A 12137-nucleotide genomic window follows, 5' to 3' on the forward strand; every position below is an offset into this window, starting at 1 on the left:
AGCTCAGGCATGATGTTTTAGTAGTAATCTCTGTCTTGCATATTACCCTGTCTTCCACCTTTAAGCTCTAAGGTTTTCAAATCTCATCTGATGCAGCCCCCAACAATCAGTCTTTCCTTCTCCTCCCGTATGGTAAGTCTCCCCTGAACTGCAGTTCTGGATGACTTTTCCGAAATCTACCCCTTTTCCTAGACCTCTCCAGTCCTTTTCCTTCACCTTTCTTCCTTCTCCTTCAACCCTTCTGCCTGAAGAAGGAGCCACTGGCTCTGAAAGCTTGAGAATTACAGCAGTCTTTTATGTGTGTGTTCTGCCACCACTTGGTGAGTAGATTTTTTATCCATTCAATTAAATAATTTTGTCAATAATTGATTGTTTTCATTGTTATAGATGTAGTTACTGAATCTCAAAGAGTACAACAAGACTTGATTTAAAAATAAGGAGAAAATATTCCTTGAAAATCAGGTGCCAGCTTACTCACATTCTGATGGAAAGAGAGAGAATACCTATACAAAGAGTTGCATAAAATGCTGACTGGCAGCAAATCCCACAACAAGGCGATAATGGAAGATTTTAATGTAAAATGAAGACTAAAACAGAAGAATAGTTTTCAGTGGAAAGATTTGGATATCTTCATCTACATCTACATGAATACTCTGCAATACACACTTAAGTGCCTGGCAGAGGGTTCTACAAACCCCCTTCAGGCTATTTTGCTACCATTCCACTCTCCAACAGCGCGTGGGAGAAAGAGCACTTAAATGTTTTTGTACAAGCTCTGATTTCTCTTATTTTATTATGATGATCATTTCTCCCTACATACATTGATGACAGGAAAATATTTTCACATGCAGACGGGAAAGTTGGTGATGAAATTTCACGAACTTTAAAGATTGCCACCTCAACTTATTTACCATATCTGTGACACTCCCTCCCCTATTTCACAACAGAACAAAATGTGCTGCCCCTCTTTTGACTTTTTCAGTGTTCTCCATCACTCTTATCTAGTAAGGATTCCCCAAAAGCAAAGTAATACTCTAGCAGAGGACAAACAGGCAGTCTCTTTAATAGAGCTGTTGCATCTTCAAAGTGTTGTGTGCAATAAAATATGGTCTTTGGTTTGCCTAACCTACAACTTTATCTATGTGAGTGTTCCAATTTAACTTACTTATAATTGTAATCCCTAGGTATTTAGTCAGATTGACAGCCTTTATATTTGTGTGATTTATCATGTAATGGAAATTGAATGGATTTCTCTTTGTACTCATGTGGATGACCTTATACGTTTCGTTATTCAGTTATTTGAAAAAGACAGTGATCATGCCTTAGCAGAATTTATCGAAACAAACAACTATTCTTCTAGAACATCACATAAACTGAATTTGGCAAGCAACAAGTAAAAGTAAATAGAATGAGATAAGAGTATATTTTACAAAACCATAATGAAGAAATCTTATGGGTTGTGATGTTTCTAAATCACTTTTGAACTGCCAGTCATCGCTGGCTTGTATAATGCAGAGTAAAATACAGATACATAACTAAACTGAAACAGAATCATAGGGCACAAAATCAGAAATGTACATCATAATAGTATATTTAAAGAGATGGAAGTATTCGAGAACAACTGAAGCATGTTTAATATTATCATTGCCACTCTCCAAATCTGTCTCTATATCGCAAAAGTAGTGAGATATTAAATGTTTAGGAAATTATTTTTTCAGACAGCAAAATGTGATAAATAAGCAAAGGAAACTAAAGAAAACAAAATCGTAAATGGAAGAAGGCAACTGTTATTGAGGTGCAACACGTTGTATCCTCCATGCACCATGGATCTTGCCGAGGTGGGGTGGCTTTTGTGCATCAGTCATAGAGATAGCTGTACTATAGATGCAACTATAATGGAAAGGTATCTGTGGAGAGGATAGGACAGCCTGTGGTTCCTGAAAAGAGCAGCAGCCTTTTCACTGGTTACAGGGTTGACAGTCGGGATGAATGACTAAATAACCTTGTAATGTTGGCCAATTTGCAGTGTTGGTATGGAAAACACATGAAAACAAGGAGGAAGTGCATACATTATTTTTCATGATGGCATGCAGCTCTTCCATATCACTTTGTAATGATGGCATCCTCTCAAGTAAAATATTCCGCACCACAGTAGTATAAGTTTATATGCCTACTAGCTCTGTAGATGATGGAGAGACTGAAAGAATGTATGGTGAGGTAAAAGAAATTATTCAAAGGTTAAAGGTAAAAATCAGTGACACCTGCCCATGACTGGGCTACTGGTCTGACTGTAGGTAAGGAACAACCTACTTTGTCACGGCACTAGGAGGGATAGGGTGGCGGCCCTGGCCGAGGCAAAGATCCCAGGAGTTCATTTGATAGCAGACTGAGTGGACCTGGAGCCATCCTGGAGGAACTAGAATGAAGGGAAATCACCACTCTGGGATCCCCAGGGGCAGAGTCTAATGCTAGACCACCACGGCCACTCAAGTATGAGAGTCAGCCAGAAAGTAATGCCTCCATTTTTTTCTGCTTAAATTAAGTTTGTTAAGCTGGTCCCCAGCATTGTTGAGAAAGGAAAGGAAGAGGGGGAGGAGTAGCACCTCATTAGAAACCTAGGTTCACATGGTCCATGTAACAGTACTTTGTGAGGGCTTCTTGCCAGTTTAATGGCGAAAACCTCAATGGAAGTGAAGGCAGAGATAAAAATCATTAGTATGGGAGAACTGGTGGAAGAGGTAATGCTGCTTTTATGGATAATATAAACACTCAGTATGTGCTGGACTCTTCAGTGGAGGAAACTCCATTGGAATTCAGCATTCATAGTGTGTTCTCCAGGTTAGGAGCAACTGTGAAAGGCATCTGTACTCCAGGTTAGGGGCGGCCTTAACTAAACTCTGGGGCTTACAACCTGAGTTTTAACTCTGTGGATGGGCTATACTCACCCCCCCCCCCCCCAACTATTGTAAACCTAGGGCATGAAGGGGAACACTTTCAGTAAAGACTACTACACTAGGCAACTGGAAACAGAAATCCTCTGCTGCTGTGAGTGGCACAACCAGGCTGTCGGTTTCTGGAGAGCCTGTAACATCATACAGGGAAGATTGGAGCTTCCCAGAACCTCAACACAAAAGGTCCAATCCAAGAAAGAACACCTATTTGGAATACTAAACATCAATACACTTCTGAAGACAGGAAAATTAAAGCAACTGGTCAACACTTTAAAAGACCAGAATTTCTACATACTGGCACTAAAAGAGACCAGATATGTGGATGAGAATCCATTTGACTCGGAAGAGTTCAGAATAGATAAAGGAAACCTTGTGATAAAAAAATTCCAGTTCAATGATCCTAGGGATAGTCTTCATAGTCAGAAGGAACATAATTGGATCCATAATCAATTTCACCTCCCCATCAAACAGGATCTCACTTCTGTCCATTTGATCTGGAAATAAGGCTTACACCCTTATCAACACACAGGCCTGATAAATGAAGACAACAAGAGAGACCCTCAAAAGGTTGATGACTTCTGGGAAACTCTTGAGGATCCAACTTCAAAGTCCCTCAACATTATGTTAATGTCTTTCTTGGAGACTTCAATGCTGACACAGGCAGAGAAAAGAAATACAGAATAGTTGTGGGGGACTACCTGCCACTTAGAAGAACAAAAAGAAATGGTGAAAGACTTGTCACATTTTGTAGACAATTCAGTCCTATACTAATGTCCACATACATCTCAGCACTTTATAGATATTTGTAATTATTTACCTGCCTCGTCGACGTTTTGTAGCTTGTAGGCATGGAAAAAGAGTATGTGTATGTGGGTTTGAGTGAAGAGTGGTAAGTAGGGGGGGGGGGGAGGATGATGGTGGGGGCGGGGGCGGGGGCGGGGGGAGGAGGAGGAGGAGGTGTCTCACCATGTGCTTCTGTGTGCATTCCTTGTTAATAATCTCAAATTTTATTTTATTTTTCCAATGGTGCAATATAACTCACTATGGGATGATGATTGGTGATGCCTCTAAATAAAAATATAAATAAAAAATATGGCTAAACTAGCCTGATGACCACAGTGAACAGAACTAATATTGCTAAAGAGGCGGTACTAACCTGGATTAACTTCTTGGTATGTTATGGATCCGTATGAATCAATAAGGGTTTGAAATCCTGCTGTGAACTTATTTGTTCTAACGTATGTTGGTGGAGTATCTGACGTTTCAATTATATTAAGAAATGAAGCTACAGAACTTCCAGAAGCAACCTGAAAATAATACTTTTTATTAAATGCTGAGTGATAAATATGCAGTACATAGCTTTCTTTCATACTGAACACAAATATTTAAAAAGTAGCTTTTTTCTTTTGTGTCATAACAGAAGGCTGAAAAAGGATCTGAAACACCTTTAAAGTTCATCAGTTTGAATAAAGCTGAAGCTAACATCATTTAGGAAATGTCTGAGCTCTGAAAAAAGGTACAAAGGAGATTATGTTCAAGAAGACACACCCCAGCTCAATAGCTTTTATTAATTTAATTATTTTTAAAAGTATTTTATCAAGGTGTCAGATAGTATTATTATTTATAGCAATTTTTGTTGCTAGATCTTCCCATTTCCACATCCCTGGAAATCTTTTCAACTGACTAACAATGTTATTTGTCAATAACAATAAAAAATAAAGCTTTGCAGCAACTAAAATGTGCTGCATGTTTCCAAAAGTGGAATAGACAGTTTATGTTACAAAATGTATTGAATTTAAATTTTTCTGCACTTACCCCACCATCTTGCAGTGCTTGAGTCATCCTTGGTAGGTCATTCACAGGCACCCAGCACTCTGCAATAAGGCATCTGCTTGTGACATCCATATTGAAACCATTGAGAGTATGGTAAATAGCCTTCATCTTGCGTACCATCATTATCCATCTGTTCAGCTCTTTAGCAACAGACTGTAGTACCCTCTGCCTGTGATCTTTAGTTTGATTTAGAACCTGTGAAGAGTAAATGATTTGGATTGCATTGAACTGAACTGAATTATATTATTGTAGGGACCTGTGGCATTGCAAGCATCAATACAGTTACAGTACACATACATACACACACAACAAATTAGTTATCGTTGTGGCACTACATATGTCACCATATTACTGATATTAATAATCACAACATTAAAATAAGGTATGTGTCATGTTACTGTTCAGTGATATACGAGGGCTATCCACAAAGTACATTACATTTTGGAATTAAAAATAAATAAAGTATTGGAATTTTTTTTAATTATATACAGATGAAAGCCACACTTAAATACTACTTTTCTACATAGTTGCCATTTAAATTAAGGCACTTATCGTAGCGATGGACGAGCTTGGAAATTCCTTCATCGTAAAATTCGGCCGCCTGCACCTTCAACCACTTGGTTACCTCTTCTTGAAGCTGTGCGTCGTCATCAAAATGCTGCATAGCCAATCACTTCTTCATTGCTGGGAATAAGTGGAAGTTGCTCGGTGCCAGGTCGGGACTGTACGGCAGATGAGGAAACAACTCCCACTTAAAAGATTCGAGAACTTCACAAGTGGCATTTGCCATGTGGGCCCGGGCGTTGTCGTGAATCAGCAAGATCTTTGAGCCCAACTTCCCCCTGCGCTTGTTTTGTATTGCTCTTCTGAGGTTGTGCAGAGTTTGGCAATACCTTTGAGAGTTTATTGTAGTGCCTCTTTCCAGGAAATCCACAAAAATCACACCTTTTCTGTCCCAAAAGACAGTCGCCATCACCTTCCTTGCCGACATTGTCTGCATGCATTTCTTGGGTTTTTGGGGGGAATTTGTGTGCCCCCACTGCATTGACTGCAATTTTGTCTCGCAGTTCACATGCTTAACCCATGTTTCGTCACCAGTAACAATGCGATCGAGTAATGAGTCGCCATCTTTCTCGTAAGCGTCCAAAAATGTTAACGCTGCAGCCATTCGCTGATTTTTGTGAATCTCTGTCAAGATTTTTGGTATCCATCTTGCACAAAACTTGTCGTAGCCAAGCTTTTTGGTAATGATTTTGTGCAACAAACTTCATGAAATTTGTGGAAAACTCGTAAAGAGTTTCGTTATTGTGAAACTACGGTTTTCATGGACCGCGGCATCAACTTTTTCGACAAGTTCGGCAGTCACTATGCTGGGTCTTCCACTTCGCTCTTCATCGTGAACGTTAGTTCGGCCATTTTTAAATTTTATGACCCATTGACGCACTCCACCTTCAGTGATTATGTTGTCCCCATACACTTCACAAAGCTGCCGATAGATTTCTATCAGTGTACAGTTTTTTGCAGTCAGAAACCTTATTACAGCACGCACTTCACACTTCGCGGCATTTTCAGTTAACACTGACATTTCAAACTGTCACAGTAACTCAACAGAGTACAGCACGAACCTCTCACTAGCACGGCAGGATGGCCGCGCTAGCCCTGCCCCTAACGGACACAAACGAAAACATAATGTACTTTGTGGATAGCCCTCGTATCATCACTTCCCAATACTAATAATAAAATAATAACAAGGGTGCCCATTACCGGTGGCAAAGACAGGGGGAGAGGGGGGGGAGGGGGGGGGCCTTGATCCCGTTGCCACCCCTAGCTCTCAGGGAAAGGGAAACAATATACTGTAGTGACGCGTTTTTCCTTCAAGAAATTTTTAACAGGGTCAGAACTGGAACTCTTTTTGGTACTTCTAAATCCCCAGTTGTCTTCCAAAATATTAAAAATACTCCGTACTTCCCAGGCTTGCACCTCACCTCCCCCAACAAACTATCAAATGGATGCTCTTGAATAACAAATATGTTACAATACCTAAATTTTCTTGTCTCATTTAAAAATTTCTTCAATGTTTCTTCCAAATTGCTAATCTGGTAGCTCCCTGATAAATTTCTTCCAAACTGCTAATCTGGTTGCTCCCTGATAAATTGACTTTATTACACTGAAAAGTTTAGATAAATTGTTTACAGAGTGCTTCTGTTCCCCCCCCCCCCCCCCCCCACCCCCACCCTTATATTTATAATGGAGTGATACCATGCCACCTTTGTTCCTGGTATTTTACTTACGACATTTGCCATACACCTGGAATCTACAGTAGTTCACCCTGATATGCATTACAAACTGCATGGTATACAGTGATGACAGAGGCATAATCTTTAGTGTTCTGATGCAGGCTCTACAATGAGGTCTGGGCACCATGCTGCCTGTTATCCTCAGTGCCTTCTTTTGCAGTTTAAAGGAACAGGAGAATAAAGTATCTTCAAATTACTTCAAAAACTCAGTTCATTTACACATTACTTTGCAGGGGGCAGCTACTAATTAAGTGCTTCTAACTGAAGAGGCAGGGGTTTTTAGTTGATGGAATCTTTGAGTTAATAAATATTAACTATTCACTTATATTCACTCCCAAAAATATAAAATGTGATTTTGAGTGTGAGTGAGTGAGTGTGTGTGTGTGTGTGTGTGTGTGTTTGGTCAAACACACTTAAGCTAGCTGATGAATTCAGCTAAATTTTCTGCATGAATATAGCTAATTGTCTGGTTCACTTGCAGATCTGTAGCCATTACAAAATGTTTCATCATTCCAATATAAACCATCTGTAATGCAAGCAATGCAAGTGCTCTAAATGGTTAAGGGCCCTGGCCTACATGTGGGATAAATGGCACAGTCAAAATATTTTTGAAAACTATTCATACATGCAAGATGTTTTTACAAATGGTATTCTTTGATGTTACGTTTTTGTCAAAGTAAGCTACAAATCTGAAAATTAAACACTGTTTCAGTAAATAATAATTTCATGTCACTCAATAAATGAGTGAAAATCTTGCAACTGGATATTACTTCTGCAACTTGCATGTCCCTAATACATCACAGTTATCCAGCCAATAAAGGAGAGCCTGCAGTTAAGCATGGAAACTGAACCACGTGGTGTTCCCCATAAATACTCATACTGTCGAAAGGTGAAGGCTAGATTAAAGACAGACTGAAAATTTTCAGTCTGGTCGGACTCAACCCCACAACCTCTCAGTTTCTAGACCCAACATGATAACAACGTCAACAGAGCTTCTGAAACCCATTACCACTACAAAAAACTGCAATATTTGGCAGGGTTGACATTATTATCATTTTAATTATGCCTTTACCAATGCAGCAACCAGTAAATCTGCAAACAATAAGAATGATACATACATGAGCTGCTGGAGCAATCTTTAATGGTTCAAGATGACAATTATGGTACCTTGGTTTGGGCCAAGTAAGTCCGGAATTAGTGTACTGTGGATATGTTGAGCAAGATTGGAGATGAGTAATTTTTATACATTAAACTGAATCAGCACACTGTCACAGACAAGATTACAGGACACTTACCACATGAAATTGCTAATAATCAAACAGTGAATGCTAACAAACCCAAGACACAACTTTCTATTTAAGACAGAGGGCACAAGCTGCTTGAACCTATGGCCATTCTTGTCTTTTCAGTTATCAAATATGCACTCTCATGTAGCCTGGACAGAGAGCAATGGACAGACATGACATTATAGGTTAAGTCTTCAATTAAACAATTAATAGTTTTGTTATTATCAATAATGGTGAGGTCTTTGGTCCAATCACATGCTGGAAATACCCTGTGGAGTGACAGAAAAGCATTTTATCTTGCATCCATGCATTGAATTGGATGTGTGAAAATTAAAATTCCACTACAAACTGACTGTTATTTTGGGTTTTAGATAAATCCACGATATACATGAAAGAATTAAACAAGGAAGTCTTACACAGTCTACACTTTTTTCTCATAATACCTTCAGATAAGCAGTGTAGCCACACATAAAATTAAAACCAAAAAATTATCTTAACCAGTCACACTATGTTGCATATTTCCACTCATCAGTGATAGTAATAAGTGGTAATTTTTGGAGTCAGTCACAGTTAGCTAGAAGGTTTCCTTTCAAGAAGATATATGTTTCAGCACTAGCAGGAAGAATGATTGCTTATGACTAAAGCTATAAGCGAATTAGAAAGGCATTCTACAGGCTTCTACAAAAAGCTCTATCATTTGTCCAATATCACAAAACTGTCTTGACCAATGAGAAATAAAATTTAAAATCTAAACTGAAGCAATTTATTCTAAATTATTTCTTCTAATCTACAATAACTATTTAATCAAAAACTATAAGTATAGAAGACAGATATATTCACTTCTAAGCTTTTTATTTCTCAGTCTCGATTGCAGGAACTGATGAAAAGTTACCATATTAGGTGAGAAAATATAATCTGTGTACCTGAGCACTTTGCTAAAATTACTACATCAAGATACAAACTGTACCAGTCAAATACATAGTGGTAAATTAAAATAGCTCTCAGATTTGATTGTGGTATTATTCACCCAAACTGGCAACTGTTCTTTAATTCCAGTGATCAATATGGAGAAATAAAAATTTCAAGAACTGGGATAATTGGATTTATCCACTTGAGACTAATTTGACCCCAAGGTCAGCTTCTACCAGTTTTTCATTCTTTTGTAAATAATTAGTGTTAGTATTTTGCAACCATGACTTATTAAACTGGAAGTCCAGTAATGTTCACACCTGTCAGGATGTGCTGTTCATAATATGTAGTAATAAATTTATTACACTCCTCTTTTGTATTGTTAGAGTTGTAAACATCATTCTACCTTTCTCTTTTCAAAAGAAAATAAAAATATTACATATTTTACATACTGAAATTCCTTTCACTAGTTTCTAGTTCTATGGAGTGTTGTCCAACAGTGGAAGTAGTGGTACTTGTTAGACTATTTGTAGAGGTGTTTCCCATTACCAGTCAAAAACAATGTTCATATTTCATGTTATGCCATCTCTTACTTATCTGTTTCCTAGAATTTTTTTAAATCGCTGAAAACCCCCAAGCTGAAGCCAAGGTTATACAATTTACAAAATAGTGAGGAATAGTTCCCATGATTAATCTTCTGCATAAGGAATGGAGATTTCAGTCCATTTGTTGACTTTAAAGTTTTAAATTAATTTTCATGAAAGTTTTTTTCATTTTCTTTGCTTCCCAAAAATAGTGTTAAAGTCTGCTGTGGAATTTACAAAATTTTTCATATAATTTTAATAGTTTTCATGTTTCCTTTTTTATTCATGTTTTACTTATCTAAAATTAAAATTATAAAAGAGAATCAACAAAATTGATTACAGAGAGGGGAAATAATACAGGGAGTAAGATAAATATTTTGGACAAGTTATGGAAAATACTCTGCACTGGCAATTTTCTGCATATCCTAATGAATCAAATTTGTAAAATTCTGGAAGTATTGATATTCAACTGTACCTTTAAATTTGTTTTCCATATTTGTTCAGCTATTTTTAATAAGCAAGGATACTTACAACTGTTAGGTCTTGAAGGCGGGTGCGGACACCAGATAACATATCAGCACGCTCTTCAGCAGCAGTTGGACATGAGTACAGTGCTGCATGGAAACCTGTACACACTTTTTTCACCCGGAGTTTCAACTGTTCACCTTGAAAGAATGCCACAAACACTGTCTTCTGTACCATGTTGCCCTGTAAGAAAACCATTACACTTCAACAGTTCATGATTAAAATAAGTATGCAAGTTATGTACTCTAAGTATTAGAGAAATAAAAGGTGCAATCAAAACAAGCAAAGTGGCACAGTGGTTAGCACACTGGACTCGTATTTGGGAGAATGATGGTTGAAACCAGCATCCAGACCTCCTGATTTGAGTTTTCCATGATTTCCCTAAATCACTCTAGGCAAATGCTTGGATGGTTCCTTTGAAAGGGCATGGGTGATTTCCTTCCCCATCCTTGAAATAATCCAAGCTTATGCTCCACCTCTGATGACCTTCTATCGTGTGGACATTAAAGCCTAATCTTCCTCTTTTCTTTCAAAAAAATCAGAAGCTGTAATACATTGTTCTTCCTTGCTCTTAATTATGTAACACATTTTTTTCAGATGTAACATGATAATCTACAGAAGGTCTCTTGTCTTGTAACTGGAACATCGTCTCTTCTGTAGTATATAATGAAGTAATTTTGGGCGGATTAATTCAGAAAATTAAAATTTTTGTCATCATTGATTATAGTGCCTTTTGGCTCTGTCTGAAACTACTGTACACTGGTATATATATCAATCTTTTTAATTTATTTTGCTGAATATCTAACACCCAACTGGTGAAAATTGTTGGTAATAAGAGTAGAGTGTATAATGGTATAGCCTTCATTTACAAGGGAAAGAAAAAGAATAATTCAACCCCAGGGTCATTACTGAGCAATAATTGTATATGAACAGAATGAGAATATTCTGCTGTGAAATAAAAGGTACTGAATTGTACACTTGCAGTACAGGTTCATGATTTAAAATTCTGAAAAGCAAAAATTATTACATTGATGTGTAATATTTACACACATGATGTAACACATAAATCATTAAATTTACTGTGGACTGCAGTATTACTTTTTTTTCAACTGTGCAGCACAGCTCAGTTTTATTGTATAGTTAAACAAATTCAAAGGAAATGTGAAACACGTCAGTCAGTATCATAGATGTTGTTAATAAGCATTGATTTTAAGTAGTTCATTTGGTGTTAGATAGAAACAACATTTTCCTTGGTAATTAAAAATTAAATCTAAGATTTGATGATAATTTTAACATTTATATCAAATACACTTTTGATTCAATAGTATTTTTGATTCACTACAACTACAAATTTCTGTTCAATTCAGTTTGAAACAAAACATACTAGTCAGTTAAACTTACTGTCTTTGGCTCTTCTAAGGGTTCTTCTAAGTCAGCCTGTCGCAAGAACACATTTCCATGTGATATTCTCCATAGCATTCTCTCAAATCCTGGAACCTTCGCTTTAGGTACAACTCCAGCAACAAATCTATGAATCAGAAAAAACAAAACCCCTCAAAACTTTCAGTCAGCTTGAAATGCCATAACATCTACATATAAAATAATGTATGAGCACATAATTTTTTAAAAAAATGAGCAGGTGGTATAAAATTATCCTTCTTTGCTACACCGGTTTGTGGGTTTCACTGATAATTTATCACATGTCTTCTTTAACCATCTGCCCCATTAGACAAATGAAAATATGTTGTGTGA

General features: G+C 37.3%; 1 protein-coding gene across 3 annotated transcripts in view; it reads right to left on the reverse strand.

The window, feature by feature from the left end:
* The window catches only part of LOC126262906 (V-type proton ATPase 116 kDa subunit a 1-like), a 253157-nt gene that overhangs the window by 126124 nt on the left and 114896 nt on the right, over positions 1-12137 (reverse strand). For all 3 annotated transcript variants that reach the window (XM_049959811.1, XM_049959812.1, XM_049959810.1), the window contains exons 5-8: positions 11787-11913; positions 10392-10568; positions 4767-4979; positions 4108-4258 (exon numbers count right to left, since the gene is read on the reverse strand). In XM_049959811.1, coding sequence (XP_049815768.1) covers positions 4108-4258; positions 4767-4979; positions 10392-10568; positions 11787-11913 — 668 coding nt within the window. The remainder of the gene's footprint in view (positions 1-4107; positions 4259-4766; positions 4980-10391; positions 10569-11786; positions 11914-12137) is intronic.

This window comes from Schistocerca nitens, chromosome 6 (assembly GCF_023898315.1).
Source record: "Schistocerca nitens isolate TAMUIC-IGC-003100 chromosome 6, iqSchNite1.1, whole genome shotgun sequence".
Lineage (NCBI taxonomy): Eukaryota > Metazoa > Arthropoda > Insecta > Orthoptera > Acrididae > Schistocerca > Schistocerca nitens.